A 20,091-nucleotide genomic window follows, 5' to 3' on the forward strand; every position below is an offset into this window, starting at 1 on the left:
TTTGCAGTATTACATGTATAATGTGTTTTCATTGACAAAGGCAAAGATGCACTTTTCTTTTAAGTGGCTGGCTGACACAGAAAAACAAATAGACAAAGAATTAGGAAAAACACTTACACTAGTGATTATTTCTATCTCATCTAAATAGATCTAACTATTAGGTAATTTTGGTGTTCAAAGCAGATCTTCAATCTCATCTTAGATATCAATTTCAATGAGTAGTTTCCCTTTTAACAAGTACCACATGTGGTTGAGGATCTACTTTCCCCTCCTGAACAGCTGAGATCACCCCCAGTTTTTGTTGGGGTTCATGTTGCTGTCTGTTAGTTGCCTATGTTGTGTTTTGTGTACTATTGTTTGTCTGTTGGTTTTTTTTTAGCCATGGCATTCTCAGTTTTTTTCTACTTATAAGTTTAAATATCCCTTTGGTATCTTTTGCCCCTCTTTTAAAGTTTATTTCTGTATGTGTCACATTGTCGTTTTGGTTTTTTGTTGTACTTCAGTATTTCTGTTGTTTCGTTGTTTTCCTCTTATAGTTGATGTGTTAACCTCAGCTTTAGTTTATTTTGAACAGTGGTATACTACTGTTGGATTTATTAAAAGGACATCAATTTTCATTCAAAATGAAGAGCTGACTGAAAGAACATCATTTGTTGGTACAGGTGAACCACAATTCAAATGTTTAATGAATTATAAATTTTGTATAGGCTTTAAGTGTAGAGATAGAAAAAACAACAAAATCAAATATCTACGAAAATGCAAGTTTTCATCAATCCACGAAAAAAATGGAAAATCCACAATAAAATAAATGAATCAACAGTACAAGACATTGTACATAGTGTCCCATTATTGGATCTCTTCAATAGAATATTTTCATATTACAAACTTTTGACTCCGGTTTATATTATTGTTCGGCAGGTTACCTACGACAGCCTGGTAATCTGTCATTTAAGAGCAATACAGAAGTAACAACGAAAGGGAAAATTTTTCTATTTTCCAATGAGTTTGTCATGTAAAGAAAATATGAAGCAGTATATTTCCCCCAAGAATTGTACCGACTAAATGTTTGATGTTACTTCTTTACGTTGATCTTAATTGACTGAGTACCAGGATGTCTTAGGTTACCTGTCGAAAAATAATATAAACCAGAGTGGGTAATATGAAATAGTCTATTAGACATATTTTAATGCGAATTTTGTTTGCAGGCATAAATCATTTTCATTTTTTGTTTGCTGTTGCACACAAGAAATGGACAATAAAATAAACCCAATATTTATATAATATTTAATGTTTTAATCTTAATGTAAGTAACAATGATATTGCACAGATCATTCAACAAACAAAAACCATTCTATGTAGTGCTTCTCCCTATTTATATATTACTTTTAAATGTAATTTTGTATAATTCAATGCTTCTGACAGAACCAAATGAGATTTAGTTAATTTCATTGTTGATACACAATATGAATAACAGAAAGATTAAAACACATGATTTGGTTGATTTCATTGTTGATACACATGATTTGTTTAATATCCTTTGATGTAATAATGTTGCTGGTCATTCAAATGGTAATAATGAACACTTCAAAACTAAAACCCAAAATGTAGAAATCTTTCCAAATTCAATGCCTATGGCTAATCATAGGCTTTTTCTAATGTAAGGAGAAGGTAATTTTAGTCCTGACATGATTATAATTGGCTGAGTAATTCTTAAAATAACAGGATTATTATACAAACAGAGAAAGCGGAGATAGATAGGATAAATGAAATATAAAACTATTTCTAAGAGATTCTACATCATCTACACTGATAAGCGACCTAACAGGCTGGTCTGGTTTGTGCCATACCACTGATAAGTCTATTGCAATAGAAATTAAGCAAAATTCAGCATCCATGATACTATAATACATGAAAAAATCTACAATTTTGTCCACAAATGGTACAGCACTGATCCAATATATTATAACTTGAAATTTGGTAGATATCGATAATACACTGTCTCTATTGATTCACACACAGAAATCTTTCCATGTGATGTTTCCTGACGGCCTTGCAGCTTTCTTGTGACAGCCAATCTGTACAAGTTTAAGATTGTCTGTAGTAAACAACAGTTTATACAGTAGGTCAGTATTGAGTTCTTTCCCTTTAGGTAAATTCTTGGAAGCTTCTATCAGACATGGAATCACCTCCCTTGATTTTTCTATTCTGAAAAAGAAGCAAAACACATTTTATTAAGATGAACCAATGAGGCTTCTGTTAGTACAAATAAATGCTGATAATAACAAAATAAAGTTACATGTATAAAATAAAGCATAACATATGTAGCAGTAGCATTCTTTAGGTGCATAATCCTGTATGCATTGTGGTTGACTAATGCAATTAAACAAAACAATTATTCTGTAAGAAGACATCCCCCCTTGACCTTAACCTTGACACATTATTCTGACTCAGTTTTTACTCTCATGTGATGGAAGCTTAGTGGAGAGATAGCAATAACAGTTTTTAAGTTTCACCATGCTAGGGACCAAACTTAAGACCAACTACGGTGAGGAGGTTCTTTTCAAATAAGGCATCATTCACATTACCATCAAAGAAAGGTAAGACTTATATTAACAATGGCTCTGCATTTTACATAACCTATATTTTTCTGTTGACTTACACATACCGGTACACAAACTTTTATATCATGTGTCATGTATTTTAAAGCATGAATTCAGTTAATAATCTATATAAAGAATTTGCCATCTCGCACTATCATTTTCTATGTTCAGTGGACCTTAAATAGGGGGGTCAAAACTCATATTTGGCATTAAAATTAGAAAGATCATATCATAGGGAAAATGTGTACTAATCATGCTAATTGCCAATTTGATTTTTTAGTTATTAAAACATATTTTATTGGATTCAATTCAAGTTGATTGGATTTCCCCTTAATCAAATACTACCTTGACCAAAAATAATTAACCTGAAGCAGAACAGAATGATGAAAGGACAGACTAAAAAATATAATGTCTCTTAAGGTGCATAAAAATATGTCAATACAGTGAATAAGATGTCTTACATATGATCTAGGTTCCACAGTCCAAACAGCTGTCTATATCCACGGGAGGCGTATGGATTTATTGTGTGGAATTTATCACAGTTTTTACTGTCGAATGGTCCCTCACATGTAAACCAGCCTTTCTTATCACACATCATGCCTCGTGACGTACGATCAAAGAAAAAAGAATTGAAGTCATTCTTCTTTAAAAGGTTATTAATGTCATCCATTACAGAGATCAGTGAGTTCTTATGATCACTGTCGGATTCTTTTTCAATCTGTTCTTTTGCCTAAAGAAAAAACAAGATAATCAAGCATCAATTTCACTGACAAAATGATGAAAGATGTCTGTCTAGAACAAGTTTTTGCTAGAGGAACTTTAGCTTAGTTCAACAGTAAGAATTCAGGGAATGGCATCTATTAAATTGGGAGAGTCAAGGTCATTGCTGCACCAAACTTGGTTGAAGATCAAGTAAACTTTGGTGGGATTGTACGTTAGTAACATCCTAGCTTTTTCTAATTGTTCTTCAAAGTTTTATTTTATAGTGTACTGGGATTTCTTTGTATTTAGCTTTTCATATGGAACTTAATGTTAATAAAATCATAATTTTTGTTTGTGGTTTTGAGGTTATGTCCATTATCTAAGTAATTTTAAGAATCAGTTATTTTGTGGTAACATTCAATATTCATTTTCAAAAAAAAAAAAAAAAATTCAACACCTTTTATTGCAGCAACTGTTTGCGCATTTTCAAGTTTGTTTATTATGTGCTGTCTGTGATTTTAATGAATGAAATATTTTGATTACTTATAACTTTTTCAGCAGGGATATAGATATCATATGTTAGAACTAAATTTTGTTAGATATATATTGTAAGTGTACGGTTTCATTTGTAGGAATTGCATAGGTGGTATTTCACACACATTTTAATTGTAATACTATTTATAAAGCTAACAAGTATAGGAATGGTACCTCAAACTTTTACCTGGCTCAACAAACTTATTGACAAAGCTTATCATCACACAGAAGTTTTACAATCACTGCATTTGGTATCTTATGGTTTAACATAATTTTGCTGAATCAATAATTGAAGCAGATTAAATGTTGCTTTTGCTTCTCAACTACGACATGTAGGATGTCCCCTGCCATTTCCCTATATCATTACAAAAGACTGAGATTTTGACTTACCGTAATGAAATAACTCCTCACTCTGGTTTGTGCACTGTGTCTCATTACTTCACTCTTGGTCTTGTATTTCTTATTCAATCCTAAAATATATTTATTTTACAAATATTAAGTTGCGATTCTTCCTGCAATGATTCAGTCATTAACAGCCGGTAAAAGAAACTACACCAACTATGACCTCCAGATGTTAATTTCTGCATTAAATATCCCATATATGGAGGTAAATAAATCATTGCTACTAGCAAAATATGACACCTCAAGCATCATTTTCAAAGAGTTTGCTCATTATGAAAAAATAGCTGAGGATTAAACTGTAAACCAGTTACAACTTCCAATATACATGAATCTTATTCATAAGCTTTTGACCAAATCATGCAAATGACCAAATGAGAAAGCTTTCTTCTTGCTGTACTGACTTTGTTGAGATGAGATAAAAAAAAAAAAAATTGATTGGTGTCTCACCAATCCTCAGGATTTGCCCTCCCTACAGAATCAACTTTAATGTTTTAAACTTCCTACCTTCAAACCAATCCTCATGCTTGGCCCTCCCTACAGAATCAACGTTGATGTTTTAAACTTCTTACCTTCAAACCAATCCTCATGCTTGGCCCTCCCTACAGAATCAACTTTAATGTTTTAAACTTCCTACCTTCAAACCAATCCTCATGCTTGGCCCTCCCTACAGAACCAACGTTGATGTTTTAAACTTCTCACCTTCAAACCAATCCTCATGCTTGGCCCTCCCTACAGAATCAACTTTAATGTTTTAAACTTCCTACCTTCAAACCAATCCTCATGCTTGGCCCTCCCTACAGAACCAACTTTGATGTTTTAAACTTCTCACCTTCAAACCAATCCTCATGCTTGGCCCTCCCTACAGAACCAACTTTAATGTTTTAAACTTCTTACCTTCAAACCAATCCTCATGCTTGGTCCTCTCTTCAGAATCAACTTTAATGTTTTAAACTTCTTACCTTCAAACCAATCCTCATGCTTGGCCCTCCCTACAGAACCAACTTTAATGTTTTAAACTTCTTACCTTCAAACCAATCCTCATGCTTGGCCCTCCCTACAGAATCAACTTTAATGTTTTAAACTTCTTACCTTCAAACCAATCCTCATGCTTGGCCCTCCCTACAGAACCAACTTTGATGTTTTAAACTTCTTACCTTCAAACCAATCCTCATGCTTGGCCCTCCCTACAGAACCAACTTTAATGTTTTAAACTTCTTACCTTCAAACCAATCCTCATGCTTGGCCCTCCCTACAGAACCAACTTTGATGTTTTAAACTTCTTACCTTCAAACCAATCCTCATGCTTGGCCCTCCCTACAGAACCAACTTTGATGTTTTAAACTTCTTACCTTCAAACCAATCCTCATGCTTGGCCCTCCCTACAGAATCAACTTTGATGTTTTAAACTTCTTACCTTCAAACCAATCCTCATGCTTGGCCCTCCCTACAGAATCAACTTTGATGTTTTAAACTTCTTACCTTCAAACCAATCCTCATGCTTGGCCCTCCCTACAGAACCAACAATGATGTTTTAAACTTCCTACCTTCAAACCAATCCTCATGCTTGGCCCTCCCTACAGAACCAACTTTGATGTTTTAAACTTCCTACCTTCAAACCAATCCTCATGCTTGGCCCTCCCTACAGAACCAACTTTGATGTTTTAAACTTCCTACCTTCAAACCAATCCTCATGCTTGGCCCTCTCTTCAGAATCAACATTGGTCTCTAACATCTCCAGGTATTGTGATATAATATGTATCTTCTCTGGTGCGTCCTCATCAGTTAACAGATCTCTAATCTGATTGGCTATCTCATTCTTCCTACTGGCACAGTATAACTTACTTAGGGCATCATGGATAAGGGCACCAGCTAGAAATTATATCACAGGAGTTAAACAAAATGTTAAAGCCTTGTATCATTGAAAAGTGTTTCTTTACTATAGACAGTCTATATAAAAAAGAAGATGTGGTATCATTGCCAATGAGAAAACTGTTCACAAGAGACCAAAATGATAGAAATTAACATATGTAGGTCACAGTATGGCCTTCAACAATGAACAAATATAGTTAAACTGTTACAGTAACTTACTAATTTTTATGCTATCTGAGAACCAAACTTAATCAGTAACACTTGTTTTAAAAAAAAGAATTATGAATAGACAATGATTGAATATCAGGTGAACATGCAGTAGTTGTCGTTTGTTTATGTGATTTATATGTGTTTCTCATTTCTTATATAGATTAGACTGTTTGTTTTCCCTTTTGAATGCTTTTACAGTAGTAATTTTGGGGCCCTTTACTGCTTGTTGTTTTGTGAGAGTCAAGGCTCTGTGTTGTAGGCCGTACATTGACCTATAATGGTTTACTTTTATTAATTGTTATTTGGATGGAGAGTTGTCTCATTGGCACTCACACTACATCTTTCTATATCTATATTATGCAACCATCTTTATTTCTCCAGAATTAATAATAAAATATTTACAATTTAAAATAAGTTAAATCTCACCTCCACGCCAGTTCTCTCCCTTCTTCAAAAACACAAAAACCGTTTGTGCTGGAAGTTTTCTGAAAAACTTATCATCATCAACAACTGTGCCGTCATCCTCTATAACCACTGTCACTTCTGACTCCTTTATCTACAACATAGACAACAAGGGGAAATAAGTCAAATATGACAACAAAGGGAAATAAGTCTTGTATAACAACAACGGGAAATAAGTCAGAACAACACATCCTCTGTTGGTTTTTTTTCACACATCGTTGTCAATACAATGGAATTTATGTGACTGTCATATAAGTGAGAGGTTTACCTAGCTATAAAACAAGGTTTAATCCAACATTTTCTACATCAGTAGATCTGTACCAAGTCAGGAATTATACAGTAACAGTGGTTATCCATTAATTTGATGTGTTTAAGCTTTTGATTTTCCGATTTCCGTTTCTTTTTTAACAAATTTTGAAGTTTAAAGGATATACACCTCTGACAAGCCAAACATTTCCAGGAATTAAAAGTTTTTTCTTAATCTGATTTTTGGGTTTAATATGACTGTAAACATGGTAAAAAAATAATTGGTGAAGAAAAAAACATACAGTGGTGCACTTCTTTTTTTGCTACAGCCCTTTCAAAAATACCCAATTTTGATGATTTTCCCATTTTTCATCAATTTTTTACCTCTTGTGGGGCTAATATCGTAAAAGAAATCACAGTTATTCAAATAAACTTATTGAATTCGTATTACATGTACATTTTGTAAATACACATTTTTTCACATAGTTATGTTTGATTATGATACTTTAAAATTTATTGATATTTTCAACTTGCATCCTATGTTTTGGAAATAATTCCAGAACGATATTTCAATGAAACCGAAATGTCAGAAGAATACATCCTTAATATAAATGATATACAGAAGGTCTGATAATTGTAAAATTTTCAACAAAGCTGTGGTTGGTTCATGTTTACATCTTACATTTTTTGTCTAATAAAAATGTCAGTATACATCTAAGAAAATGATCTGGAACAAAAAAAAATATTTCATACAGACTTTGTCCCCTTTGCCTTTGGCCTTTCTGGCTTTCACAAGTAATGATGTCATAAAACAAATTATCTGACGCCACAATGGAAAAGTGTTTGTTGTTGACATGAAAGTTCAAGCAGCCGGGTTAGCCAGGATAATTTAGCGATAAGGTGTATTGTTTGACTGTTCAGTGTTTCATTTTTAGCCATGGTCAGTTTATTTTCGATTTATGAGTTTGACTGACTGTCCCTGTGGTATCTTTCGTCCTGCTTTTCAAATGTTCTGATTTAACCAGGTGCCGTTTTTGTTTAGTCCACAAGTGCCGATTACGGATTTGACTTTTACAATTAGTGACGAAAAAACCATGTGGCGATTTGACTTAAAATGACAATTTTGTACCTGGAGTTTTTCACATCCTTTGGCTAAAAGTTCTTTTAAGTTATGAGCCGTGACACCGATTCTACGTAATCTTTGCGAATCTTGAATTTTGTATGCTCTCATTCCACCATTAAACAATGATAGAAATCGACTAAGTATGGACATTAAACTATTGCAACATAATGCACTTCAAACTGATTTGTGCATTGTTTACTTTTCTTTTTCCCGCTTCCGGAATTATTTTTGCTACAACACTGAACACACGTCCGATCATCACAATGCACATTGAGAAAAATGCATCATACATTTACGCCAAAATCTCCAAACCGAATCCCTTTTGACATAGAAATATAAATATTGTCTATATAAAATTGTATATAAATGAAACAACTCATGCTTTTTTTAATTTTCTAATGTCTTGAGCATCCCTCTTTTAAGAATTACAATAAAAAAAGAATTTGTTATAAAACATCATTTAATTGAATTTATTTAAAAAAATTATATTTTATAATGTTACAAGAATAAGTTAACAATATATCAAGGATTTGTATAGTTAACTATACAAATCCTTGAATATATGTAATGCTTTTTTTTACTGATTTTAACAAGAACATCATGTGACAAATGGTTGGTCATGACCAGAGTCATTGTATTATCAATCAATCAATCAATCAATCAATCAATCAATCAATCAATCAATCAATCAATCAATCAATCAATCAATCAATCAATCAATCAATCAATCAATCAATCAATCAATCAATCAATCAATCAATCAATCAATCAATCAATCAATCAATCAATCAATCAATCAATCAATCAATCAATCAATCAATCAATCAATCAATCAATCAATCAATCAATCAATCAATCAATCAATCAATCAATCAATCAATCAATCAATCAATGTTGAAGTAAGTCATTGTATTAGGAATCATTCATTCAATCAATCAATCAATCAATCTCCCAAATAAATTCAATTATTCCCATGGACTTGTATGGAGAGTTGTCAAATCAGTGGCGGATCCAGAGGGGGGGTTCCGGGGGTGCGCACCCCCCTTTATTTTTGCCGATCAATGCATTTGTTTTTATCGGGACATATGTTTTGCACCCCCCCCCCCCCCCCCCCCCCCCCCTTTGCCCTGGGTTAGCACCCCCCCCTTTCGAAAATTCCTGCATCCGCCCCTGTGTCTCATTGGCACTCATACAACAACTTCTTCTTATTATATACCTATATTGTAGTTCTTTTCTTTTCGTCTTTTTTGCCAGAAATTTCCACATGTTCCAAGGGTGGGGGGGAGTCGTTGGATTCACAAACTCGACTTTAACAGTCACAATTCGAACAAACATTGACTTTAACAGTGCTTATTTGTTTTCAAGGGGGATTCGTACGGGTATGAGTTTTTCTGTGACGTTAATGCAAACTAACCCTACTTGTGACAAATAGAAAAATCCCGGTGAATTATTTAGTCATTCCAACTTGCCCACTTGAGAAAAAATGAATCAAAGTAATGAAGTACTGAACATAGGATGACCTCAATATGCTCAAGTTCTTGTGGATGGTCCGATAAGCTCTTGCCTCAGAAAAAAAATCACATCTCTGTACCTGAAAGTGAGGTTTATGTACAGATCTATTATTTTTTCCGGGACAAGTTTGCGTGTGGAGGATAAATTGATGACAGGGAATTTAACCTCGCCGTAATTACTATTATATTGAAGTGATACAAATCAGTATACTCTGGTTTACAAATAGTATTGTTATAAATTGTATTGATACTTGTATATTAAAGTTACACTTATATTAAATTTTCTTGCATTTTCGTATCATTGAGTTAAGTCATGCCATCTTATAATTGAATACATTTTAGTTTTTAAGTGGGGGGAAGAAAAAAAATTATATATCTAGATTTTACTTTTTTTTTTATTAAGTGTGTTGCCAGGAAGAGTGTTCAGAGGTAGGGCTTTTTTTTTCAAAAGTGGGGCGATTTGGTGTGGGGCGAATTTGTAGTGGGGCGATTTGACCGATTTCCATCCCGTAAATGTTTTCCTGTACTTAGGCTAACCCAAATATTGAAATTGAAAAAAAAATAATTTCTGATCTTTTCTGTGTAGGAAAATAATATGCAAGGTTATGAAATAATTCCACCAAATCTATGAATAAATCTGAAATGAAAATTAAGAAATTTAAAAAAAAATATTTGTTACATAACGTTACAACGGGAACTGTCGCCATTTTGAAAGATGTACACAAATATCGTTGCCAAGTGGTTGACCTACCAAAATATTTTTAAATTTTAACTTTAAAACATTAAGGTAAAAAGCATTTTGACTTTCTCAAACTTATCGAGATAATGGTTCTTTTCTGACATTTACTGAGGATGCCTTTGTGTCAGAAATGACTCCAAAGTTGCCAAAAAATATAAAAATAAATGGGGTACTGCCCATTTTGGCATTTATACCATGGTATGGTTTAAGAGGGTTGTGTGTGTTAATACTGCTAATGCTAACTTGACTTCCTTGAATATTTTTTTTCAAGCTCTATAAGCTGTGTTTCTAATGATCAATATACGAGGGTGGTAAAGGGGGTACTGAACACGCAAACATGTGAAATAAAAATCGCAAAACGTTTCACGAAAAATAAAAATCAGGAAAAATTAAGCATAAGAAATAAAAACGTATACATGACAGTGATATTGTTTGCCTTAATTTAGTGGAGAATAAAGGCCTTTTCCCCTGGAGTAGAATCCCAATTTGAAAAAAAATAATGGCTTAAAATTATTCCCAAAAAGACATTTTTTTTCCCAGAGTGCTGTCTCAGTAGAAATTGTGCATGAATATTTACTGAAAAACACTCATTTAAACATTTTTCACGCCTAAAATGACTATATTTGCAGAATTTAGGGTCTATTTATGTATCATCACTTACAAAATGAGGTCTTATTTTAAAGCAGGGTTTGACTCATGAAAAAGGCTCTGTAAGTTCATGGTTAATTTTAAATTTCCCAATTTGATGAAAATGACGCATATTTTCCCAATAAAAAAGGGTAGAGGTAGTTTTGAAAAAAGCCAACAATATCACTGCATGAGGGGAAAAAGTAGCAGAGCCGTTCTTGGAGACCATGCAGTCATTATTAATGAACAATGAAGACTTTGTGGTCACCTTTAAGGGCATACGATACAGTTTTGATCCTGTATTTACAAGTTCGTGAAAATTTGCATATAGGCTATTTTTTACCTTATTAATTCAAATATGTAGTAATAAAAAATATACCTTCATTTGCTACTTTTTGAGTAAAATGAGGTCGAAATTTTGTATATATATAAAATTATATTTGCTCAAAATTCAGATTTGTGGCCGTAATTTCTTTTTTGAAAGAAAGACATAACTTTTTTGTTATAAAAGATAAACACAAATTGTTTTTTGTTAAATAATCGGTAATTTCTGTATTTTTTAAGTATCATAAAAAATAATGCATTTTTGATTAAGAAATAACTTATATTTATCAAATGTTCATGAATTGAGGAAAATACGTCATTTTTTGCTGCATGTTTATCAAAATTAAAAAAATTTCAGTTTTTATAAAATTTGGGTCACATAATCTCCCTGCAAAATGAAACAAATTGCTATTTTGAAAAATTGGGGTCCATGAACTCGTTTTCAAATTAAATCAGTTTGAATGATAAAAATCAGTCGCAAAATGCATCTTTTCCTGATATGTCACAGTTTGACGTCGCGTAAATAACATTTGACGTTAGCAACGTCATTACCTCCCCTGTAACTGTATCATATGCCCTTAAGCAACTGCTACTTGCATCTTATTTGAAAAAAAATGTCAGTTTTCATAGTAATTTGAAGGACTTCATTAGTATCATTCATATTGCAAAAGTAGAATGGTAACAAGACACATCAATTTCTATTAGATAACACAAGTTTCGGAATTTATTGTAACACACTGACTTTTTAATCAAATGAGGGACGTGCATGGATGAGAAATTTAAAACACTGACACGAAACACGGAAAGTTAATTAGTGCACGCAAATCGAGCAAAAGACGAGAAAAAGAGAAATAAAACATCAAAACAACGAAAATCATGAAAATACGTGAAATAAAAAGGCCAAAAACGTTGCACGAAAATAACCTTTTACCACCCTCATATACAAAATATCAAATTCAAACGCGGGTGGGGTGGGGTCAGACTTTTTTGGGACACAATGCATGTTCATTTTTAAGATTAGGATTGGGTGGAACAAGCTATGATATGAGGCAGGCATTACCTGTGAAAGGGGACGATGTCTGTATCAATGACTTTCTCTAATTGTTACATATTAAATGTTTAAAAAGAAACATTTCAGATGTTGATCCTGTTGTTAGGGATTTTTAAATGTGATGTCATTTTAGTCAAAGAGACACTCTCATCAGGTTCCTTTTTTTTTCACATCAAAGAATAATTAAAATGAAATTGTTATTGTGCTCTGATGATTCCTTATATATAACTAGACTGATTAATAAATATTTTTTGAGGCCAGAAAAAAAAAGATAGAAAACAAAAAGTTAAGGATTTTTAATTTATTTATAGTACATGATTATTTTTATGCCCCATTTATTGGCATTATGTTTTCGGTTCTGTGCGTCCTTTCGTCTGTCCCGCTTCAGGTTAAAGTTTTTGGTTGAGGCAGTTTTTGATGAAGTCCTGGATCAACTTACAACTTAGTACACATGTTCCCTATGATTTTATAATCTTTCCAATTTTCTAATTTTAATGCAAAATTAGAGATTTTCCCCCATTTTCACGGTCCACAGAACATAGAAAATGATAGTGCTGATGGGGCATCCGTATACTGGGAACACATTCTTGTTTTTTCATTGATTTTTTGCTGAAATTGGTGATTTTATCAACAGGATTTCTGAATTTATGTGTTATATTATTGCATTAGGGAATTAGAAATTTTTATTTTTAGGAACTCTTTGCAGTCTTGCCTTTGTATGAAAAAAATAAAATAGCATAAGCTTGCCCTTCCATACATTGAAGAACAAGGGTTTAATTACTCCTGTTTTTTTTGTAGGAGTTCATGCATGTTTTAAGTGTTCATGGAGTGTTCTGTTTGTGATTGTTCCTTTTGTACTCATATTTTGTTGAACTGTCAACGTATATGTGTTCCACCTAACAGAAGTTCCAATGGAAACTTTATTATAAACATTGCCATAATATCTATTCCTGTTAGAACAAATATCCTATACCATTTATTCCGTTAGGAACATATACTGTAATATATATTCCTGTGGAAATAATATTCCAGAATATATTTTCCTTTGGAACTTACATTATCATGATTATGAAGAAACTTCTATTCCGTGACAGTTTATGTTTATTTAACACCCAATCCACCATACATAAATTAGAAACTTCTTAACCCTTTTCTCCATGGAATTTTTTTCTTCTTACATACTTGATTCGCATAGGATTTTTTCAATAAAAAAAAATTCATCAGGTTTAAAGTATTAATGCTCTGTGAAAATGAATATTTCATCAATGAAATTCAAATCAGATATTCTCCTGAATATCCTTTTCATATTGTATACATATTTTTTTAAGTCTGATGCAGACATTTTGTAGTCAAAGCGTTTCAACTGAGGTCCTACATAGGCGTCAAAAGGCGTCATTATGGAGTAAAGGGGGTGGCGTCAAAAAGCGTCATTATGGAGGAAAGGGTTAAATAAATTTTAACATTTCTTTTTGTATTGTTTTAAGTCTTTGGATTTCTCCTTTAAATACAAGATAATTTTGTTCATCATCGGTCAAAGTTTTAAATGCAAGAGTATTTAAAATAAATAAACCATAGGACACAATTACACATAGACCCAAACAGAATTTAAACAAAATGCGTCAGCACAATTAGGATAAAAAGATATATCTAAAGAAAAAGTAACCCTTCCAAAGAGTGTAATTGCGACCCCAATTTATTGATGAATTATAATGTCAGTCACTGAGTCAGTGTTCACCCATGCCCACGGGTGAGAGGCTTCCAAGTTTTTAAATAATGTTGAGAGTGGAGAAATATTAAAATACAGGAGTTACAGTGTCAGAATCTGTTTCTCTGATGATTTTTATCTTTCTTTTTCAAAGATTTTTAGAAACTTGTGTTCTTTATATGCAACGTCATCAAACATGGTCGTCACAATAGGTAAATTCAGAAGAAAACAAAACATTTTGATGCCATAATAAAATTCTGACTAATTATTTTCTGAGAACAGATTTTTCACTAGTGAGGAGAAATATTTTTCTCACACTGATCAACAAATGTGAAAATAGTACAAAAATTAGAGAAAATTTCTTATCATTGCTAATTATACAAACTTGTAAATTTTAAAGAAAATTAATGGAAGATTACACAAACATCATATAAATATGATAAATGCTGGTTTCTAACCTATTTTTTTGATTTTGCATACACTTCATGCTGAACCACAGGCACAGCAGCCCAGGCTTGTTAAATTGATTTCAGTCTTGTAGAAATCATCTCTTCAGGTCAACAGAATCTACTAGTGTTCTGGGGCCTGTAATTTAAAATTTTATCCTGATGACTGAAGTGTAGGTTGAATTCATTAAGGTCAGGAATCAGTGAATTGAAACAGTGAAACATTATTTGTACATGTATCATTAATTTGTACATGTATCATTAATTTGTACATGTATCATTAATTTGTACATGTATCATTAATTTGTACATGCATCATTAAAAGTCTTTAAGGTTTATAGAGTTTATACATAGAATAGTCATACAGTAAGGACAGCTGCTTGAAACTTTTAAAGTGATTTATTGATTCTATGAACAACTTCACTGAGATCATAAAATATTAATAAACAATAATGTACAATCAATATATAGACAACATGGACAAGGACACATACAAAATTGTAGGAATTACATCAATAGGTTTTGTAAGTTTTGTATTCATAAGAAAAGGTATATATTTTTAAATGATTTCAATTATAACTGATTGAGAAACATCCAGATCCTTAACTTTCTAATTGATTATAAACAATCATATGATACTATAAGCTTTTCATCTATTCCTACAAAAATGAGACTTTAATTAAGTGTCCCCAGACTTGATCTTTTAAGTCATTTCTTGAGTAAGCTTTTTTCATGCATGAAATGGCTATGTATTGTTGAATCTTCTCAAATTATGATAAATAATTCAAATTTTATTGTATCACTTAATAGACACTTCATCATGTTCATTAAACATTTATAAGACAAATTCAAGACATCAACGAATTTAGTTTAAAGATAAATATAATTTCAAAGTGCAAACATTATTATTTACAATTTAACATCCCAGAGTTTGTGAACATTGTGACTTACATTTGACTGTCACAGTGGTATACATATGTGTAAAATGTTTGTTATGTCGGTCATGATTCTGTAGACAAAGTTTGTAGGTTAACAGTATTGTTCACACAGAGCATATAAATTTTAAATATCTACAATGTAGATCACTTAACCTTTGTCAAAAGGCTTTGTCATATGATTTATAAAATTAAAGACAACACTTCAGACAATTACCCCAAAAATATGCTTAACTTCATGAAATGAAACCTATTTATGAATTTGTGAACAAATTAATTACTGTTTTACATGTACATGTATATTATAGATATATGATATATTTGTAAATATATAAATATTTGATTTTCAGACTTTATTATTTTTGTTAATGGAATGAAACAATATGCCTAGAAAGTTACCCTTCAGAGTGATTCATGCCTCCGGACAGGACGAAAGTTACAGAGCATCAGAACTTAATTACCATAGTCCTTTGACCAAGGGATGGCAGGCATCAAGGTAATTAATATAGCACGTTTAGATTCAGTTTTTAATGTTATTTGATTTGCCCCATTATCATGATTATGAAGTTTGCCTGTTTTTATAATATGTTGAATGATCGATCTATCATAATGATGATTTATGTAACTTGTAATAATTACATTTGACATCCACTCTTTAAAATAATTGTACCCCATTCCTAAAAGAGGGTGGACAACTGATTTACCCCTGTCTGTTCATCCATAAGTCTGAAATTTCATCATTTTTTATGCCCCATTTAAATGGGCATTATGTTTTCTGGTCTTTGCATCTGTCTGTTTTGTTCATCCGTCTGTCCTACCTCAGGTAAAAGTTGAAGTCCTTGAAACTTAGTACAAATGTTCTCTCTAAGATATGATCTTTCTAATTTTAATGCCAAATTAGAGATTTTCCACCATTTTCATGGTCCGCTGAGCATAGAAAATGATAGTGCAGATAGGGCATCTGTGTACTGGGGACACATACTTTTTCTTAATGTTTTTTTAGGAACCGTGATTCACTGCTACCAACAATTTGGTATCAAACTTTATGTGGCATGCTTCACGTTCCCATTTTCACTCCTTTCACTTATCAACTACCTGTCACCCAAATACTCACATCAGGTTTATCATTAGTTGAAAGTATCTAACAGTTCAACTTTTTAATAAACTAATCTGAAGTTTTAATTATCTTTTAAATTGTTTCAGATATTGTTTGTACCCACAAGACATTGTGCTACAGTTGGACCAACGATGTCGTTTACGCAAAATACAAATTTTGTCTCACCAGTATCTTATAGGTGAGGCTTTAAATCATTGGTTTAACTTTAAACCTCATCAAATGGAAACATGTTTTTAAATAGTTATAAATTCTTCTCATACATGGGTCCATATTTTTCTCTGTATCCAAAAAATAGGCAGTAACAGCAAAATAAATTGATCACAAGATGTAACGAAGTGGATCTTTATTTTAATTTTATACCAAAAAGAAAACAATAAACTTGGGGCAAAGATGGTAAACTATATACATTCTATATATTTATATATATTAATCAAATATCTTTTCAGCAACCAAGATAGAATTTTTTGTTGGTGATGTCCCAGAAGATATGTCACCTAATCTGGAGAATGCCAGATATACAAGACTTGGGTATGTACTGAATTACCCCCCTTCCCCCTTCTTATATCTGATATGTCACCTAATCTGGAGAAACAAGACTTGGGTATGTACTGAATTACCCCCCTTCCCCCTTCTTATATCTGATATGTCACCTAATCTGGAGAAACAAGACTTGGGTATGTACTGAATTACCTCCCCTTACCTAATATGGATAATGCCAGACATACAAGACTTGGGTATGCACTGAATTACCTCCCCTTACATAATCAGATATTTCAACTAATCTGGAGAATGCCAGATATACAAGACTTGGGTATGTACTGAATTACCTCCCCTTACCTAATATGATATGTCACCTAATCTTGAGAATGCCAGATATACAAGACTTGGGTATTTACTGAATTACCTCCCCTTACCTAATCTGATATATCACCTAATATGGATAATGCCAGATAAACAAGACTTGGGTATGTACTGAATTACCTCCCCTTACCTAATCTGATATGTCACCTAATCTGGAGAATGCCAGATATACAAGACTTGGGTATGTACTGAATTACCCCCCTTCCCCCTTCTTATATCTGATATGTCACCTAATCTGGAGAAACAAGACTTGGGTATGTACTGAATTACCTCCCCTTACCTAATCTGATATGTCACCTAATCTTGAGAACACCAGATATACAAGACTTGGGTATTTACTGAATTACCTCCCCTTACCTAATCTGATATATCACCTAATATGGATAATGCCAGATAAACAAGACTTGGGTATGTACTGAATTACCTCCCCTTACCTAATCTGATATGTCACCTAATCTGGAGAATGCCAGATATACAAGACTTGGGTATGTACTGAATTACTTCCCCTTACCTAATCTGGAAAATGCCAGATATAAGACTTGGGTATGTAATGAATTACTTCCCCTTACCCATACGATAAGTCACCTAATCGGGAGAATGCCAGATATACAAGACTTGGGTATGTACTGAATTACCTCCCCTTACCTAATCTGATATGTCACCTAATCTTGAGAATGCAAGAAATACAAGACTTGGGTATGTACTGAATTACCTCCCCTTACCTAATCTGATAAGTCGCCTAATCTGGAGAATGCCAGATATACAAGACTTGGGTATGTACTGAATTACTTCCCCTTACATAATCTGGAGAATGCCAGATATACAAGACTTGGGTATATACTAAATTACTTCCCCTTACCTTATCTGGAGAATGCCAGATATACAAGCTAAGTTTGAGTATGTACTTAATTTCCTCCCCTTCTAATCTGGAGATTGCCAGATATGCAAGACTTGGTTATGTAATGAATTACTTCCCCTTACATAATCTGGAGAATGCCAGATGTACAAGCTAGATTTGAGTATGTACTGAATTTCCTCCCCTTCTAATCTGGAGATTGCCAGATATGCAAGACTTGGGTATGTACTGAATTTCTTCCCCTTCTTATCTGGAGAATGCCAGATATACAAGACTGGGGTCTGTACTGAATTACTTCCCCTTCTAATCTGGAGAATGCCAAATATACAAGACTGGGGTCAGTACTGAATTACTTCCCCTTCCTCTATCTTCTGTGTAATGACTTGTGTATCTTGTTAGATGGATGCATCTCATTTCCCATTTGAGCCAAAGACATAATCTAAGGCTTATTCAATCAATTAATGTGAAAATTAACTTTTGAGGAGAGGAGATGGGATGTCCACCTATTAGAACACAGACATTTCCCAAGGATTTATTGAACAAAAATTGTACAGAAACTAGTATATTTTCTAGTTTACACTACAAAATATGTATTAAACCACTATATTCTGTATTAATTCTTTGCCTTTCATTTTGTTATTGTAAATTGCATTGCTATGAATTGACAGTAATTTTTCTAGTTTGAATTGTTTCACATTTTCCATGTTGGACCTTTAAATTCAAAATAAACTGAACAAGTTTTCTCATTGTTGTGAATGTATGCTGGCCTATAATTACTTATAAATTCCACATCATTTGAACTCTGGTAGAAGTTACCACATTGGTAATCAAACCACATCTTCTTATTTTAATTTATATTATTATACATTAACATTAATCACCTCAATGGAATTGATTTTCTCGCTTGAGCCAGTACAGTGATAGGGAGAAAAGCAATTGAGTTGAGATGACCAATGATAATCTATTTATTGCTATTTTACTATATTTTATTGATGTTTGCTTTGACAAGGGCACGTGTCCGGACTGTCCCCTTAGTTTCTAGTCAGTAGTCAGTATGATCAAAGGAAAATTTTGTGAAATAGTGATATTAACTAACTAATATGTTTGTTATCTTCAGTGATGTTTTCTCTCTCTTCCGCAGATATGTATCATTATCAGACAATGAAAAAACAGGATTTAAGGCCAGAGAACTCAAGTCTGTACACGTGGATGCTGTAGGCCTGTACCTGAAACTCAACATTCATAAAAACCATATCAACAAATATAATATTTATAATCAGGTCAGTTAATCTAAATAAAACCATATCAACAAATATGATATTTATAATCAGGCAAGTTAATCTAAATAAAACCATATCAACAAATATGATATTTATAATCAGGTCAGTTAATCTAAATAAAACCATATCAACAAATATGATATTTATAATCAGGCAAGTTAATCTAAATAAAACCATATCAACAAATATGATATTTATAATCAGGCAAGTTAATCTAAATAAAACCATATCAACAAATATGATATTTATAATGATGTTTTTTTATCTTACAATATAAATAGACTAAAGGGACATTCAAAAATATGATTAAAGTAAAAGAGAACCTGACAAAAAAATTTATAAAAAAACAAGACAACCAAGTCATTAACACACTACATTTAAAACTTAAGCAACACAAACTTTACCAAAAATATGCAGCTGAGTTTCTGTAGCTTTGCAAGGATGGGTATATATATTCTACTCCAAATGAGAATAAAATCATATCAATTTCT

The 20,091-nt window shown here is 32.5% G+C and overlaps 2 protein-coding genes across 4 annotated transcripts in view; one reads left to right on the plus strand and one right to left on the minus strand.

Annotated features, from left to right (window-relative positions):
* Positions 1 to 1,266: 1,266 nt before the first annotated feature.
* On the minus strand, positions 1,267 to 8,382 carry LOC134692697 (DNA fragmentation factor subunit beta-like). The gene is made up of 6 exons (XM_063553176.1): positions 8,155 to 8,382; positions 6,744 to 6,873; positions 5,913 to 6,107; positions 4,227 to 4,306; positions 3,062 to 3,330; positions 1,267 to 2,205 (listed from the first exon to the last, which is right to left on the minus strand). The coding sequence occupies exons 1-6, from the start codon at positions 8,296 to 8,298 to the stop codon at positions 2,010 to 2,012; spliced, it is 1,014 nt and encodes a 337-aa protein (XP_063409246.1). The 5' UTR covers positions 8,299 to 8,382; the 3' UTR covers positions 1,267 to 2,009.
* Positions 8,383 to 10,350: 1,968 nt separating this feature from the next.
* LOC134693253 (centrosomal protein of 104 kDa-like) overlaps positions 10,351 to 20,091 on the plus strand; it is a 75,649-nt gene continuing 65,908 nt past the window's right edge. For 2 of the 3 annotated variants that reach the window (XM_063553996.1, XM_063553997.1), the window contains exons 1-5: positions 10,351 to 10,446; positions 15,837 to 15,982; positions 16,690 to 16,781; positions 17,050 to 17,131; positions 19,462 to 19,600. In XM_063553996.1, coding sequence (XP_063410066.1) covers positions 15,870 to 15,982; positions 16,690 to 16,781; positions 17,050 to 17,131; positions 19,462 to 19,600 — 426 coding nt within the window. In that variant the 5' untranslated portion in view covers positions 10,351 to 10,446; positions 15,837 to 15,869. Of the gene's footprint in view, positions 10,447 to 15,836; positions 15,983 to 16,689; positions 16,782 to 17,049; positions 17,132 to 17,893; positions 17,950 to 19,461; positions 19,601 to 20,091 lie in introns of those variants that run through there. The other variant, XM_063553998.1, reaches the window with a different exon arrangement.

The sequence above is a fragment of the Mytilus trossulus genome, chromosome 12 (assembly GCF_036588685.1).
Source record: "Mytilus trossulus isolate FHL-02 chromosome 12, PNRI_Mtr1.1.1.hap1, whole genome shotgun sequence".
In the NCBI taxonomy this organism is placed as follows: domain Eukaryota; kingdom Metazoa; phylum Mollusca; class Bivalvia; order Mytilida; family Mytilidae; genus Mytilus; species Mytilus trossulus.

Coding starts and splice junctions, on each gene's coding strand:
- LOC134692697 (XM_063553176.1), bottom strand. CDS start 8,298: ATGTCCATACTTAGTCGATTTCTATCATTGTTTAATGGTGGAATGAGA. Junction 6,108..6,743: donor GGGAGAGAACTGGCGTGGAG/GTGAGATTTAAC, acceptor TATAATTTCTAG/CTGGTGCCCTTATCCATGAT. Junction 2,206..3,061: donor CTGTGGAACCTAGATCATAT/GTAAGACATCTT, acceptor CTTCTTTTTCAG/AATAGAAAAATCAAGGGAGG.